This window comes from Pteronotus mesoamericanus, unplaced genomic scaffold, assembly GCF_021234165.1.
Source record: "Pteronotus mesoamericanus isolate MK-2021 breed Mesoamerican mustached bat unplaced genomic scaffold, CSHL_Meso_final scaffold_54, whole genome shotgun sequence".
In the NCBI taxonomy this organism is placed as follows: domain Eukaryota; kingdom Metazoa; phylum Chordata; class Mammalia; order Chiroptera; family Mormoopidae; genus Pteronotus; species Pteronotus mesoamericanus.
Window position 1 is genome coordinate 17,580,321 of NW_026555321.1, and position 17,188 is coordinate 17,597,508.

The following is a 17,188-nucleotide window of genomic DNA, read 5'->3' on the forward strand; positions in this document are numbered from 1 at the left end:
CTTACTCAAGGCCCTATTTCCCTGAACTTGAGAATGTTCTAGAATTCTCTAGGAAGGCCTAGCTTCTTCCTGTAAGGCCTGGAAGAGAAACTCTCCGCCTTACAATTTAAACTCCCTAGCAGGAAAAAAAATAAAGGTATTTGCCTATTTTTTTCATTCTCACATCTGCGGTACGTGGTAATCATAAGCACTCAATAAATGCTTCTTTAAGGAATGAATGTCCTTAACGCCAAGCTGGCCTGACCTAGCTGGTCATTCCTTCCAATCCAATCCCATCTATATCAAATTTGACAGAAAGACATCCATGCTTCCTTTCTTTCGATGTTTTGTTCCCTGTTCTGCTTAGACTTGTTTCCATTTTCTATTTTTGCAGGCACTTCAATCAATTTGGGGGGCAGCAATAGGGATAATCGTGATGGGACTAATCCTCTGCATTCGGGACGCCATTTTGAAACTAGATCCTGGGCACATTAAAATTTCTTTTTTAATTTTAACATATATTTAAGTATGCATACTAATTTCAAGTGTGTTCCTAAAGCACTTTTGGGGTGATGGATGCGTCTGTGCGTCGGAGGGTCTGTTTTAGGGAAGAGCCTCCCCCGCTGCACACTGCCGACCCACACGCACCCCCCGCATACCCCCAGCGCACCCTCGCGGGGGGAGGGGGCCGACGTACCCTGAAGCGTCCCCCCGCAGAGGGCGGCGCTGTCGCCCATTGGCTAACGAGTCCGATGAGCCCCAGTACCCAGAAGGCTCTGGAGCACAGTTCGGAGCCCCACACGCCACGCCTCAGTCTGCCTGCGCCCCTCAGCCTCGCGGGGCAGTGCTCAGGCCTCCTGAGCCTCGCTGCCACCTTTGACTTCTCTTCCCTTTTCTCCCGTTGCCCAGTTGAGGCCAGGCAACAGGCACGAGCAGACCTACCAGCAGACCTAAGAGTGGTGCCAGAGGAGCAGCCTCTGCTCCTCGAGACCCGTCAGCGGGAACTGATAGCTGCCGCCATCATGGTGAGTTGAGGAAGAGGCCAGAGGGACAAAACAGGGGGCTGGAACTCGGTTTTGGGGGGAAGGTGAGGCGCGGAGGGAAGCTAGAAGTGGGGTCATCCGACTTTCCTGTCAGAGGCACCTGCCTGGATCCACCTCAGGCCGCGGCCTAAGAGTGGGCGAAGGGGCGGACATCTGGCGGCTGGGGTGGGGCCTACCAGGCACAGCCCGGCAGGCGAGGAGCAGCGCGAGGCCTGGGGTGTGGTGGAAGGGGGCGGCCCTGCGGCCCTGCTCTGGCCAGCCGCAGGCCGACCACGTGCAGGGCCCGTGGCCTTCACGCCGTCACCACCTCCCGCCACAGCGCGAACTAGGCTGTGGAGAATCGTCCCAGGTTCTCCGCCCGGCTGGGATGTGGGGTGCGGGGTTCCCTGCTCCCGCCCCGCCCCCACCAGCTTCCCTTCCCGCTCTTGCCCTGTGGAGACGAAGCAGCAGGCCTCCGCGAGGTGGCGTCGGGCCAGCCGCCACTCAACGCCATGTGGCGCCGACTTTCTGAGGAACACACTTACCGAGTTAGAGACCCACAGTTTTCGCAGAAAGTGGTTTGTTCCTGGTCCTCGTGAGGGTTGAGGTGGTGGGGTTCGGGGGATGTACAGGGCGGGACTGGCTTCAAACTGAGGCGTCTTGAAGGCGGGACCTGTGAGCTGAGTGAGGGGCCGGGAGTGAAGGGCTTTTGTGGTGGCCCCTCCTTCCGGCCCTAGTGGGGCGGCCTGAGACGCAAAGCCCGCCTGCCGCCAGCGTTGCCGCCCGAGGTTGTAGAGAGTTGCCTTTGCTTCTGAGGGACCGCGGATTTGAAAAGTGTAGAAATTTTTACTCAAGGGAACAGTTTTCCTCTGTAGATAAACTGGAGAGCTTTAAACCAAGTGTACGTACAGGAATAATTTTAGGGGTGTATAAAAGTTTTGGTAAATGGGTGGAGTTGATACCGCCCCACCACAGAAGTCTGTGAACACTTTCGACTAACCATTAAGTCACAAATGCATTATATACCATGTGTGTTTATTATAATTACTATTCTCTATATTTAGAGGTAAAGGGAGAAAATTTTTATTAGTACATATATTGAAATGAAAATTTATAATTATATGTAATTGATAATTGTTTTGTCACGTAGTTATCCATATTAGTTATTTAATAATCACTGTTAGTTACTATAAATAATTATTTACAATAATTTTCTTCATTTTTAAAGGAAAAAGTGGGCAATGCTAATAGCTTATTTTTTCCGATTATAAAAGTAACATTCAATGTAAGAAAATAGAGGTCTATCTTAACCCCAGCATCTGTTAAATTTTTGATGTCTGTGCCTTTCCAGATAGTTTTTGTGCATGTATTGCATATAAATAGGTAAATTTTATTTTACAAAAGTTGTACCATACCATATAATACTATTTTACAATTTCCATCTTTCACTTAATATAGTGGACATTATTCCAAAGGTAAGTTTAAAGTAATTTTGGATATACAATATGAGAGTATAAGATTGTGCCATCGCTTATTTTTAGCAAACTACCTTATAATGAATAATTTTTTCTATGTTAGAACAATACTATGATGAATATTTTCGTGCAAATGTTTTGACATGCTGGTTCTATTAATTCCTCGAAATAAATTGCTATGAGTGGAATCTCAGGGTGCGTTATGCCCATTTTTATAACAATTTTAAATTACACATCTTTCCAAATTACTTTTGATAAATTAAAGCAGGTACCAGTATATATCCCTGCTGATGGAATGTAATCTCTAAATTGACAATCTAGTAGCAGAAATATAATTCGCTGTGTTGATGAGCTTTTTTATTATTAGTGAAATAGTTTGTCATTAGCTTTTAAAATTTCTTCTTTATAAATTCTTAAGCTACCTTTCTATTTGGATATTTATCTTTTTCTTAATGATTTATAAGAAGTCTATTAATTTTAACCATTGGTCATATATAGTAGAAAAAATTTAGTGGTAATAAACAAGTGCTCTTATTCCTAATTTCAGTGGAAATGACTATGTTTCGCTTTAAACCTCGTGATGGTTTAGAATTAGAGCGAAAGCAAATAAGATTTGTCTAATTCTACTGTACTTGTTTTTTTAATTTTAAAAATTAATCCTGTATTTTTAGCAAATGTTTTTCAATGGTAAATTACAAAAACAGATTTCCTAAGAATGAACCATCCTTGCATTTCCAATATAAACTGTATTTCATTGTATTTTTTTAATACACTGTTGGAATTTTGCATCTTCGCTGGGGGGAGGAGTGAACCATCTTAATCAAATTTTGTTATTCAAATGCTGTTAGTTTTGTAAAATGAATTGAGAAATTTTTTTTTTGAAAAATTTTTAGGAAAAATGTTAATTTTCTTTCTTTTCCACTTCCTTTTCTACTTACCATTGTTTCTGTCTTGGTGCCCCAGTCCGGCAACACAAGTTATTTCTTTACAGTTTGAAAAAACTCCCAGTGAAATTGATCTGGGAATCAAGTGGTTCTTTTTTAAGATTGTTTTCAAGGATTTACATTTCTCTAGAAGTTAGCCATTTCCTCCAGATTCCCAAATTTATTCTCATGAAACACATAAATAGTATTCTCCTATTCTCCTATGAATCTGTGTTCATATCATTTTTTCCCACAACTAAGGTATCTGTGCTTTCTTGCCCTTTTTCTTGCTCTTCTTTTACCAGGATTGTTTATTTTTTTGGATTTTTCCCCCCTAAGAGTTTAGTCTTTGATTTACTTAAAAGGTTTTATTCTGATTTGCTTGGTTTTTGCATTTCTCTTTATTAGCTCTTTTTTAAGGATACAGCTGCGGAATAGAAATTGTAGACTTTTTTGTGGGGGGTGGGGATCAATGTATATTTGGGAAGGGTCTCAGTTTGCTTGCATGTAGACATAGTAGTGGAATGAAATAATATTGTCAAAGAGCTGACATCCCAAGAGCATTAGTGATGATGTGTTTTTTTCTTTTTTTCCAGCTTTTAGTTATCATTGTCATTTGGTTATCCACTCATAACAGGGAATATATTACTGTAAATAGCAGTGATGAGAATTGTATATATGATGGCCTCTGAGTTCACCCCTATTTAACATCTCAGCATTCCTCATTTCAAAATCTGCCAACTACTTGAAGATATAATTAAGAAAAATAATACTTCTTATATGTGATTTATTTTCTATATGCTTATGGTGGTTAATATTAATACTTCGTCAACACCAAACTTTTTGCTTTCTTGTGGGGTATTTTTTGGCAATAGTTTAAAAGTAACTAAAGGTTTTCTATTGGTTATGGAGGTTGTATATGTAAATTATAATTATATATAAGTACACACAGTAGGAGTTTAAAAATCCCTGCTGTTCAGCCTCGTTAAAATGGAATACTTTGCTTACTTTGTTGGCTTTGAGCGCCACCTGCTGGCTAAGGACTAGGACCCTGAGGGTGCCTTAATTTAAGGCATTATGATACTGGTAAAATAATTTGATAGATTTTATAGTTAATATTCCAGATAACAGGCAGCCAATCTGTACCACCAACTGCAAGCAAAACTTCCTATAATATCTAATGTTTTTTTCTCCTTTCATCCAATTACTGTTTAGTTGTCTCTCAAGTATCCATTTTACTTTTGTAAATAGAATATGAGACTTTTCCTTTTCAGTTCTGGTGACACTATCACATAGTGTTTCTCAGCCATGACTCTATGCAAATTTTGGGCCAGATAATTGTTTGTTGTGGGTGGCTGTCCTTTGCATTATAGATGTTTATTGTGTCCCTGGTCTGCAAAACCTCCCGTGGTTGATAATACACTATCATCATTCCTTATAATCTGGCACAGTTTTATGGCCTGATGTTACATCTGTAAATTAAAAAACATCCTTTTTTTTTGTGATTCACAGAAAATACTGTAAGTAGTTATTAAATTAAAGGGTATCCAAAATTCACACACAAATGAAAAGGAAATTGAGAAGGAGAAAAGAAAGTCTGCAGTAATCTCAGAAACACTATTTTGTGTTTTGGAATTTTGAGTGAGCTAATTGAAAGGGATTGATAAATTGTCGTAAGGGAAAACTAGTCAAGTTCTCAATAGTTCAAGATATGTAACTTCTGTAATATAGTCCCATTTAGAAAAAAATTAAAATTATAAAAAATTACAGTTTTTGTTTTATAATGGAAAAACTTTAGAAATAGTTTACTGTCTCCACTTTATGGTCATGAAATGTCACTGTACCACAATTAAAGGAAAGAATTAGGAAGTATTCAAATTGAAACACAATGTGACAATTACAAGCACAAATTAATACAAAAAAGCCAAAACACTCAAATTTGGTGATTTGACAATTTTTATTTCATCTTTAATTAGTATAGCAGTTTGTAGAATCTTAAATTTACCAGTAACTTCTAGCATGTAACGAAATAGGAACTTTACCTATTTTGTCATTTTTACTAATTTCTATAAAAATTACCTTTTTAAAAATAGGTATAAGTTGGTTTCTTTTGTCCTTGCTTTCCTTCATAAACAGATGTAATAGCTTTATCTCTCTTTTGCAGCCTTTTGTACTTAGCTCTTATAATCAGTAGGCACTTTATAAATGAGTTTCAAATGAGCGGATGTGCCATAAGATAATTTCTTGAAATTCCAACTCAAATTAGTTGTTCATTAAAGTGTCTAAAAAATAAGTCAATGGTAAAACCAGGAAATAAACGTTTTTAATCTATTGAAAATTCAAATAACAGGACACTAACTTATATTGGCATACTCTTTTCAAAATGAATTCACAGATGTTATCTCACTTCATTCTCAAAGCAATTTTCCCAGAAATAAACAGCTGCAAAGAAAGTGGCTTATAACCCAGCAAGGGATATGATCCTACATCTCCTGACTAAATCAATTTTATTTCATTATGCTATACTGCTTTTCCGGCATATATTATCAGTAAATTCTGCTTCAAAGAAATTTACATTAATCTTAGTGTGGGAAGACCAAAGACAGAGTTCTGACCAGAATCCAGAAAAATAATGAGTTTCATGTGTGGGTCTCTTTTTTTTTTTAAACATAAAGATGGTATCCTATCTATCAGTCCACTGTGAAAATTAGAATTATCAGTAGGACTGATTTGGTATAATTCAAGAAGAAATACGTTATTTCAAAAGATGCTTTGAACACCCTAGCGTTAGGGGAAAGGATAGTAAGCCCCTTTTTTAAAAGCAGGAACTCTGAATTGTGAGCAAATAATGTTTTCATGATGCACTTCCCAAAGTAAAGCAGGCATACTAACACAAAGATGTCATAATTATAAAATCCATGTTAATTTTGGTGAATAGAAAAATGAGACAAAAAATGGTTTAAAAATTAGATGTGCTTTCCTTTTAATGCTGCTTTTTAAACTTTATCTTTTTTAAAGATTTACCATAATTTTTTAAAAAGTTACTTGTAAAATTAAAAGTTATTTATTGGCAGAAACAAACAAAAAAAAAGCATGACTTTAGTAACTCTGATTTTACACACCTGAACCTACTAATTATTTTTCACCAGTTTACATAGTATTTCCATAAATTCAATGTAAAATCAGTATTCTACCACAGCATTGTATAAGAAAATGTTTTATACTTTAAAATCAAAAATTGTATTTCACATTGTGTATGGTTTTTGCTCATATGTCTAGTGATAATATCTGTTTACCAAATTACAGTCTGCTGCAAATTCTGAGACTCCAAAGCCAACCATCTCGAGAGAGGCCAGCACCCAATCCTCATCATCTACAACCAGCCAAGGCTATGTTTTACCTGAAGGCAAAATCATGCCAAACACCGTTTTTGTTGGTGGAATTGATGTTAGGGTATTGTATTCATTTAATTTATTTAAAAATATATTTTGTGAAGAATGATACTTTGGCCCTTGTTGCAAACATAAGGTTTTTTTGTACTTAGTGCAAGTTTGGAATTAGTTCTATACTTAACTTCTGGAGACTAAAAATGTCTTTGACAAAAAACCTACAGGTAGTTTGGGGATACTTCAGGGAAATAGTTCCACATCATCAAATCTTTTATAACATAATTGAACTATTTGAATGCCTAATATTTAAAGTCAAATTCTTCTCCGTAGATGGATGAAACTGAAATTAGAAGTTTCTTTGCTAGATATGGTTCAGTGAAAGAAGTGAAGATAATCACGGATCGAACTGGTGTGTCCAAAGGGTAAGTAAAATATATGTTGAATATAAGTTATAAAATATATATGAATTAGTCTGTAGAGTATCAGAGAGACAGAAACACTGGTGTTCTTATACTTGTATAAATGAAATTTGTTACTTTGTTAATGTGTTTTCATGTAGAGGATAAACATTTGTTGCCAGCTCTTTCATTTAATCATTTTCCTAGTATTTGTATTTAAATTTTGTCCATCTTCATTTATTTCATCTACATGGATTAATCAGTTTTATCAAAGAATTATTTTCTTTGCACATTTCACAGTATCTTAAATTTTAACTATCTTGCCATAGATAATAAATTAAATTTTGGTTCATAGATGCGAATTTTCTGTTAATGAATAAGGTTCCCACACTACTTTGTAAGAAAAAAAGCAGTAATATATAGAATCTATCATGTATATCTTAAAAATACTTATCCAAGTATATTCTTCATCCTTTATCATTATGACACTTGTTAATTATTTCTTAGAATACTAGTAGTTGTAAAACATGTACTTTTACACTTCATTTATCTGCCTTTCTAGCTACGGATTTGTTTCATTTTATAATGACGTGGATGTGCAGAAGATAGTAGAAGTAAGTAATCTTATGGAAAAAAAATCTTAATTAGATTATGGATGCAATGCTTAGGATTGTTTGAGTCCTGAATACATATTCAGTCTTGTATAAAATGTAGAGATAGATGTACTTCCTTTTTGATATCTAAACTTGAGTAACCTTACCTAATTTGTGAGACTATAACCTATTTATTTTCAGTTGGGCCAGTCTTGTATAAAATATAGAGATAGGTACACTTCCTTTTTGAAATCTGAACTTTACTAATCTTACATTATCTGTGAGAATGTATGTATTTTTGATTGGGCATCTAGCTTCATGAACTAGAGATAGAATGTAAAAGTTTTTGATCAAATTCCACAACAGCTCTCAACAGAGTAGTAAAGAAGCACGGTGCTGATAAATTTTTATTTGCTGTGTTTTTGTCACTGATTTTCTCTGATAGTAGAAATTTTAGAAGATTTGGGATATTTATCAAAGTCTTGGAAATAAAGATTTGAAAATTGATTCTACTTTTGTTACTATTTTATTTTTAGTCACAGATAAATTTCCATGGTAAAAAGCTGAAACTGGGCCCTGCAATCAGGAAACAAAATTTATGTGAGTAAAGAAAGGAATTTTTCTTGTTGACACATGTGTAGCTATTTAGAGAACTAAAAATAGGTTTTTGTTTTCTTTTTATTCTTTAAAAAAGGTACTTATCATGTGCAGCAACGCCCTTTGGTTTTTAATCCTCCTCCTCCACCACAGTTTCAGAGTGTCTGGAGTAATCCAAATGCTGAAACTTACATGCAGCCTCCAACCATGATGAATCCTATAACTCAGTATGTTCAGGTAAGAATTACCTACAATCTTTTTTTTTTTTTCCCATTTATTAGTATTGGAGATTTTATAGGTGGGGGCACCTTAAAAATAAGACAGTCTTACTTCTTACCCTCTATGGAATTGTATCCATAATTTCCATAGTAAGTGACAATACTGTTGCTGTTTGAATACTTTAAGTAACGGGAAATCTACTTTTTTTAAACAATCTCTCATTCTTAGTGTTTTTTATTCTCAGCTAAAATCTACTTCTATGTAGTTGTAAGCCTTTATCTTAAAACTGACCTCTGTAGCCACATAGAACATACTTTTTCTCTTTTTCCCTTCTATAATAACTCGTAAAATATTTGAAGGCAGTTTTTCTCATGCATCATCCTGGTTTATTCCTAAGGTTAGCCATTTGTCTAGTTATTCTTTATTTGCAATAATTTCCAGATGTTTCCCATATAGATTCCTGACTTATGGATGAATTTTGGTTCTAGAATGGATAGGTTTCTGATGACTGAACTGTATTTTTAAACTGTAAGTCTGGCATACAAGGTACAATCTGGTTCTGGTTACTTTAATATATGAAGTGGTATGTGGAATATTTACTGTCTTCTATTGATGATAAATAACTTCTATTTTATTCATTTTATTTCATTTAGTTTAAAAGACATTTTATTTGTGAGAAAAACAAAACAATAATGAAATAGTGCCTCAGTGTCTTTTTTGTTTACATTTTCTACCTGCCTGAAGTGTAGGATATACTTCTTTACTTATTTTTCTTGCTCTAAACATGGCTAGAAGAAAAAAACCACTGTTCCTAAGATTTATTATGAATTGTTACCTATTCTGTGTATATCCATATTCTACTACCCAGAAGTTTTTAATCAATAATATTTATTGAAAGTTGTAATATATTTTAATGTCTCTTTTCTAGTTTTGAGTTATATATTGCACTTAATGTTTAGAAGTAAAATACAGAAAGAGCCATAAAGTCTGTAGGAAGACTATACATTGACTACACATTACGCCATGATACGGTCAAAGAAATAACAAAACTGCCTAAAAGTATTTTTATAAGAAATAGCAGATGTATTAACATAACTTTAACATGGCAAACTATCTTAATAGAGCCTTGTCACCAGGTAAGAAAGAACTTCTGGGTGGGGACACACGTACAAATTAAATAAACATAAGCTGGAAATATTAGTCACTTCCCTTGTTTATTCCTTACTCCTAGAGAATACTTTTTTCATAAAGAATCCAGTCACTCAAGTAGGATCTTGCATTGTATATAGAAAAATAATTAAGACTTTGGTATTTTTATGGTTTTGTTCTTCTGGGGAAAATACTCCTTTCTAATTTTTAAATGTGTACCATATTAGTATATTCTTTCTGAAATGTTATTTTCAGGCATATCCTCCTTATCCAAGTTCACCAGTTCAGGTCATCACCGGATATCAGCTGCCTGTGTATAATTATCAGGTAATTTAAGAGGGAACAAAATGATTTACTTTGGAATATTATTGAGGTTTTTATTTATATAAACTTCCCCAATACTTTCCTATTTAAACTAATTGAGTATGCCTGAAATTTAATTAAACACTTTGAATTAAATCTTTTGTATTATTAGAAATAAGGGAATGATGTTTTGACAAGAATGTACTTAGCAAGAAGTTTTCTCTTGTACTGTCTTAAAATATTTGATACCCTCTTCATTATTCTTCATCCTTGCTGTCAAATAGCTGAAACAACTAGACTGACTTACAAATTTTACTAGGGGAATAGGTTAAAATAACTGATTACTCACTTCTTAAGAGCATTGACTTCCAATTATACTTGATAGTGTTTCTTTTACCTGACTACTACAAGACAGTAGTTCTCTGAATTTCTGCTCATAGATTTGATATGACCATATCTATGATCCATGACCATTTTTATGGTAATAAATTCAAAGAACTACCATTTTTTAGTTTTCCTGAATGCCAGCTTCAGAAAATTGAGGAAAAGGTGGCATTTTCATATGAAAGTAATAATAAAATTCTCAGGTATTAGAACCATAAAGTACTACTTTCTTTCTTTCTGTTTCTTTTATTATAACAAGTTTACAGAGCCAGCATGACAAAACATCCCATATTTTTGTGAAAAGTGTAGGAATAGTTGGGTAATTATTTCCTTTTTAAAAAATATTTATTGTATTTTTTCACATTACCATTTAGCCCCCTTTTACCCCTCTCCCTGACCCTACTGTCACAATACTGTTGTCAACGTCCATGAGTCCTTTTTATTCAATCCTTTTACCCCCAACCTCTACCCCCATCCCCACCTTGCCTTACCTGTCATCCTGTTCTCTATGAGTCTTGTCTCTTATTTTGATTTTTTCTTTTTTTTTAAGATGCCACCACAATGGCCTACTGGGGAACAAAGGAGTTATGTTATACCTCCGGTAAGGTGGATTAGCCAAACATATACTTCCTGTTCTTTAAAGTACTTTTTAACTGTTATATATTTCTTGACCTTTTGTCATACCATGTATGTCCGGAAGCATATTTAATTGTCCTTTTACATTATGTGTTAAGTTTTACTAATTTCTTTGTCAACTCAAATGTGTACTCCAGTGGGAGAAACTGCTTTTTCTCAGCTTGTTTTCGTGTGCTTAAGCAATGGCTGCTCTTCATACAACAGATGTTCAGTTAGTTACTGATAGAATATATAACCCAAAAAAGTTACTGGGGATATGGGTACCAAAAAAGGTGGTACTAATACCTGTGCTCAGGCCAATTCTATGGATTTAGAGATAGTATTGAATCTTCTTGTAGTTTTCTGCCTACAAAAAATCTGTTGAAGAGAAGCAAAGTAGTATTTTGCTGTACTACTATTACATGTTATGTAAGAAAAGGAATAAAACAAAAGAGTGCTACCTCTAAAATACCCAAGTCCTTATTGCCTTCGGTCTTTCATCAGGACTGGATATTTGAAGGATGTAAGTTAAAATTCTCAGGTACTGGGAGATACCCTCAGTAACATTTTGAAGTTTTTTTTGTTGTTGTTTTTTAAGAGCCCTTCTAATTCTGATTGTTTTGAGGCATAAAAGACATTCCAAAATAAAAGACTTCTACATTTCAGCTATTCAGTTTAAAATAAAGTTCCTGTGATAATGTAATTTAACTTTAATACGACCCACATTTAAACTTTCAGTATCACCTTGCCATTTTGAAGAGTAGATTGTTTAGAAATGTGTATAACATACATCTCTTTAATTATACTTCTGTTATTTTAAATGTAGGTTTATACAGCTGTTAACTACCACTGTAGTGAAGTTGATTCAGGAGCTGAAGTGTTGACAAGTGAATGCTCAGTTCATGAAGCTACTCCATCGTCTGGAAATGGCCCACAAAAGGCAAACTTATGATTTTGTTTATTAATATTTTCATATTTTCTAAAGTTTTAATAATGGCCCTTTCAGAAATAAGCATCTTTTCCCAAATTTAAATATGGAAACTACAAATGAAAGAGCTTGAATAATTGACTGATAATTCTTCAGTTTATGTTAAAGTGGATGAAATTTCAGGTACCCCCAAATTTGTAGTGCATACATATAATTTCAGATTCAGTAGTCCTTTCCCTTTTTTTTCCCTTTTTTAACCATACTTTAATATTGTAGTATTAAACCTGATTTAGCAGAATGGAATGGCAGGTTTCCTCAAGTCTCCTAATCCTCAAACAAAGGATTAGTACGAATTATGCCTGGTTTTGGTTTTTTTGTTTTTTTTACCAATTTAAACATTTCTTTAGCTAAATAGTAGCATACAGTTACTTATGGTATTCTTTCTATAACATTTTGTGGTATATTTCAAGAGTGGTGGAGTCACTGGTAATAATTGAAATATTGAAGAGTTTTTATCATTAGAGCTGATTTCCTTTAATAACAATGCTCTTTGCTTTTGAATTAATTCTCTTACATTTAATTGAATGAGTGGGAATATGGGTAACTGGGGAATTTTCATTATAGTGCATGAACTTTTTCCAGGTGGTTTTCAGTCAGGGAAAAAGTCGAAAACTACTGAACTATATAGTGAAAAAATTTCCTGATTGGATATATGATTTGAAATTTGGAAAAATGTTAAAATAACTCCTAGTATAATTACAGTCTCAGGTTTTTATCCTGGATGTTTTTTCTTGAAATGTTGAAGTTCACTGTTTCTTATTTAACGGGAAAAATTAAAGAGCATTTAGCAAATATCTTACAGTTTTACTAAATTGAGCTTTTTAAACAAGTACTCTATCACTAAGGTTCTAAAGTATTTCTTCAAATTGGTAGGAAGGTTACATTCTAAGTGATGTGGTAAGAATTACGAGTTCCATAAGAATTCTTTAGAAATAAATATATGTATTCATTAAACTTTATATTTTAAAAGCTTGTTAACAGTAAGTAAAAGGAGGAGTAGTCTTTAGATTACCAAAAACTTTGTGTTTCAGAAATCTGTGGACCGAAGCATACAGACAGTGGTATCTTGTCTGTTTAATCCAGAGAACAGACTGAGAAACTCTGTTGTTACTCAAGATGACTACTTCAAGGTATGAAAGGACTAGTACGCAGGATAAAAGTACATTTGCCACTATGAAGCATCTTTTTTTACTGTGGTACATACATTTTGAGATTACATAGAACATTTAATCAAACTCTTGACATTTGACTGTAACCCAGATTTTGCCTGGTAGTGCATTTTATGCTGCTCAAACCTTAATATAGTGTTTGTTCTTAGGGAACAAACCTTTTTGCAGAATCTTTTAATTGAAAGGGTTTGTGAAAGAAAAGAGTTGAAAGAGAATATTAGGTGAAATAGAAAAGTTTAAATACAGAAAGGAGAACTTAAGAGTCCAGATGGACTTCTGTTAGTAAAAACAAAAGTTTTTTAAAAATTACATTTTTCACTAGCTGTTTTTGGGTCATCACTGCCAAATCTTCAAGAATTTGCATAAAATGGTCTGATTCTAAGCCTTCTGTTTCTGAGTTTACCAAAATTTCTTTTTAAACTACATTGTTGAATAAAACTAGTCATTGGTACATTTGTTATCAGAGTTCAGGAATATTTCTGGATTTTATAATCCAGATGGAGAAATATTTTCTCTTATTCATAGTTCTTAAACCCAAAGTAAATGTTTTAAGTATTTTGCAACTCTCTTAGGTCATAGTAATAATAGGAAATTTTTAATGGAGTAAAAAAGAACTGTTTTTGTCTTTGCTAGGATAAAAGAGTGCATCATTTTAGAAGAAGCCGGGCAGTGCTTAAATCTGTTTGATCTTCTCTTCTAACTTTCTAGTCTCATGGGAAGTTGCTGGTTTTGAATATTAAGAAGAGACTGAAAGTTTTTCACTATTATAGAAATTTAATTGAGTATTGATAAATCACATTAAGACTATACAAGCTGTATTAGATTGCCTAGTTTTATTTTACCTTGCAACTGTTTTTCATTAGATGTTTATTTAGAAACTGGTTCTGTGTTGAATATATAGTTTTAAAAGTAAAAAATAATTGAGACTGAAAGGAACAACTTTAAGATTTCTCTGTAAGGATTTTTTAAAATTGAAATTGACATTTTAACAGTTTAAAAGTAAATGCTGATTTTCAAAAAATTGTTTTAGGAAACCTACTATTTTGAAAGGTCAGAGTTTTGATCGTTTGAATATAAGCATTTTACTTCTCCAGCAAGTACCTGTGAATAAGTACAGTATTTACAATATTGTGCTTTACACTTAGAATTTTTCTAGAAATTCACCACAAAAGCATAGTTTTTAAAAATGCATTTTTTAAATCAGTGGCACTCAATATATAGTTAGCTTTATTGAAGTCTTCCTTATCTAAACCCAGTAAAACCAATTCTAAACAAAGTCCAATCAGTGGGTCTTACGTTTATTATTTAGAAATATTTTATCTTTTACCTAGAATCCACACATAGCTATCCTATTTGAATGGGATGGTAATTAGATAACTAAAAGTTTAGACCTAATTTTTTAAAAGAATCCAAGACAAGCTAAACTTACTAGGTACATACACTTCTCGGTGAGTTACCATTCTCCTTCCCCCCACCCCTAAAATGCTAAACATACCTTAAATTGTGCAAAATATTGGGAATAAAGAATGCTGAGCTTTTTTTTTTATGTCACTTAAAGGTTAATCAGAGTATCTGAAAGGAATTCTTTTTATAAAAACATTAAAATAGTTATTTGTTAGCAAAAAGATTTTTATTTTTGTTTGTTAACCTATTATATTTCCTTTTTTAAAGTAAAATATGTCCGAGAGAGTCAAAGTAGTTTTGGCATTTCTAAATCACAAAAGTTGTTTCATAGGCATATCCCAAGAATATAGTAGAGTCAGTTAATCCATTTCTAGATTAACCAGTCTCCTCATTACACATTGTATATCGCGACAAACAACTAGAACACCAGAGCCCCTTTTACTGTACCCACAGTCTTGCTTTTCCAGTTTATAACACTATTTTCCCAGGAGGTTGCTCCTAGAACAGGTGATGTAAAAGATAAGTAGCAGCATGAGCAGTTTGAAGGCTAAGCCTTGGAAAGGTAGCAATGGGATAACACCTTTCTAAAGGAAACGTGTGTCTCAGCATCATTTGACCTGCCATGAACATGAGTTTAAAATGGCTTCCGGGCCTTTCTTTCATTGGCCCCTTCACTAAAACATAGGAAGACTCTTTCATCCCTAATCTAATACAGCTACCGTGGGCCTTATCATCAGTGCCCATTGTTGCCATATAATTCCTAGTAATTTTTATTCTGAATCTGAAGAGAGGAGTCTTAAAGATCCCCTAAGGGCTTTCCTATGCCTTATAATTTGAAAGTAACCTGAAATTTGTCCTTTTAAAAATTCTCTGTACTGTTGGTTGTGTATGCTATAACATTCTTTTATGTATCATTCTGTGATTAAATTTCCAGGTTACTGTAAATGATACCTAATTTCTAAAGAGCCACTTACATGCCTCTAAGTAAGGGAATAAACTTGTTGTGTGCTGTTTTGTTGGACTGAAGTATTTTTAAAAGAGTAAGGTATAAAGAAAAGACAAAGTCCTGAACCTTTCAAAATGGGAAATTAATTTTGAACTTAAAAGTATGTTCCTATTACATATTGCTGATACTGTTTTTGCATAAATGAATAAATAGAAATAAAGAAACTTTTTTCAGAAGCATTTTCGACCTACTTACTCCTGTTACATTACCCAAAGAAAGGGTGGAGAGGTGGGTGGGTAGTATGTGACAAGTTTTAGATACTTGAAATTCAAAACTATATATATAGTTCCATTTCCTAGTCTGGTGAAGTTAGTATATAAAAGCAAATTTTGCAGCATTTTTACTGCTTTCTTTTACAGAATTAAGAGATAAGTATTCATGAGAAAATAATCAAATAATCACTCAATGTTAAGTTGGAAATAGTTAACAGTGGGTTTCAATACAGTGCATCAGCAGTGGGAATGCTCAAGAATCAGTTATGAATCTGCAGGCCAGTGGCCAGGGTTCCTCATTTTGGACTATAAGCCTTCTGTCTGCTGCACACTTCGGGGTATTGGAGTTGTCAATAATAGAGCATAGATTTTTTTTTCATATTGCATTTACCTCTATGAGGAAGCATTCTAAAGATTATTACTCACCACCTCGTTTAGTTTTAGCTCCAGTACTCCCCAGTTCTATAAGCTGAGGCCATTGGAGAGGAACTCTTCCCCCACTGGATACTCATATGCTCTACTTTAAACCAACTCATTACCAGAAAATTGATTTTGATAACAAGGTTCCGCAAGATTTAAAAAAAAAATGACTTCTGAATGACCAAAAATAAAATTCTGACATTTAAAGTAGATTAATTTGCAGATTAGTAAACTTTAAATGTGCATGTGTATATATACACACACACATACGTACATACTAATCGTTATTCAGAACATTCATTTTCCCTGGTCAACCTAAATTGAAACTACATATATCTTAAAAGTTTCTTGAAACCTATTTGATATTTTAAGTATATTTGCAGTTGAGGGTTACCACAAAATTCTCAACACAAAACCACATCTTTGGGATTGTAAAAGAAATTTTCATATAGCACATTTTTTTTGGAAGAAGTTTGAAGTTATGGTAAAATCAAGCAACTCCAAAAAGGTTGGTCACCCTTGTAAGAGGTGAATTGTGCATAATTTTTTCTTTGCCAGAGAACGTGTTACCTTTGTAATTGTTGAAAATAATAACTTAATATTGATTAACACCCTTAAACTGCAAGGAAGTCATTGGTTTTCAAAAATAAATACTCCACAGCATTGTATAACCCTTTATGTCCTTCCCTAAAATTCTCTTCATTGTTTCTAAAGGTAAACTCTCAAAAATGGGCTGCCATGTCGCTTAATTGTTTTGCCAGCTTTCATTGCCATCATTTGAGGGTAATAAGGAGCAGTAGCAGTAAGACAGCGTGCTACTCTGCTTTTGCAAATATGGCAATAGGGAGGGTGGGAACCATAAGGGGGGGGAAAAGCGACAATATTTTCCATTGACCAAGTCTTGCAGATAGGCCCAGCTGTTGAGTATGATCATTTGGAATTC

The 17,188-nt window shown here is 34.2% G+C and overlaps 1 protein-coding gene across 1 annotated transcript; it reads left to right on the forward strand.

Moving 5' to 3' along the window:
* The first annotated feature begins 551 nt into the window (after nucleotides 1–551).
* On the forward strand, nucleotides 552–13,890 carry DAZL (deleted in azoospermia like). Its single transcript, XM_054595002.1, has 13 exons — nucleotides 552–1,004; nucleotides 1,433–1,579; nucleotides 1,739–1,789; nucleotides 6,706–6,852; nucleotides 7,119–7,210; nucleotides 7,749–7,800; nucleotides 8,316–8,379; nucleotides 8,474–8,613; nucleotides 10,000–10,071; nucleotides 10,982–11,032; nucleotides 11,873–11,986; nucleotides 13,066–13,164; nucleotides 13,837–13,890. Exons 1-13 carry the CDS (start codon nucleotides 552–554, stop codon nucleotides 13,888–13,890), a joined length of 1,536 nt encoding a protein of 511 aa, XP_054450977.1.
* The last annotated feature ends 3,298 nt before the right edge of the window (nucleotides 13,891–17,188 follow it).

Bases quoted from the DNA above. Each gene is read 5' to 3' on its own strand.
- DAZL (XM_054595002.1), top strand. From the start codon at position 552: ATGGATGCGTCTGTGCGTCGGAGGGTCTGTTTTAGGGAAGAGCCTCCC. The intron at 1,005-1,432 runs GTGAGTTGAGGA...CGCCCCCACCAG, and splicing joins TGATAGCTGCCGCCATCATG to CTTCCCTTCCCGCTCTTGCC. The intron at 8,614-9,999 runs GTAAGAATTACC...TGTTATTTTCAG, and splicing joins CTATAACTCAGTATGTTCAG to GCATATCCTCCTTATCCAAG.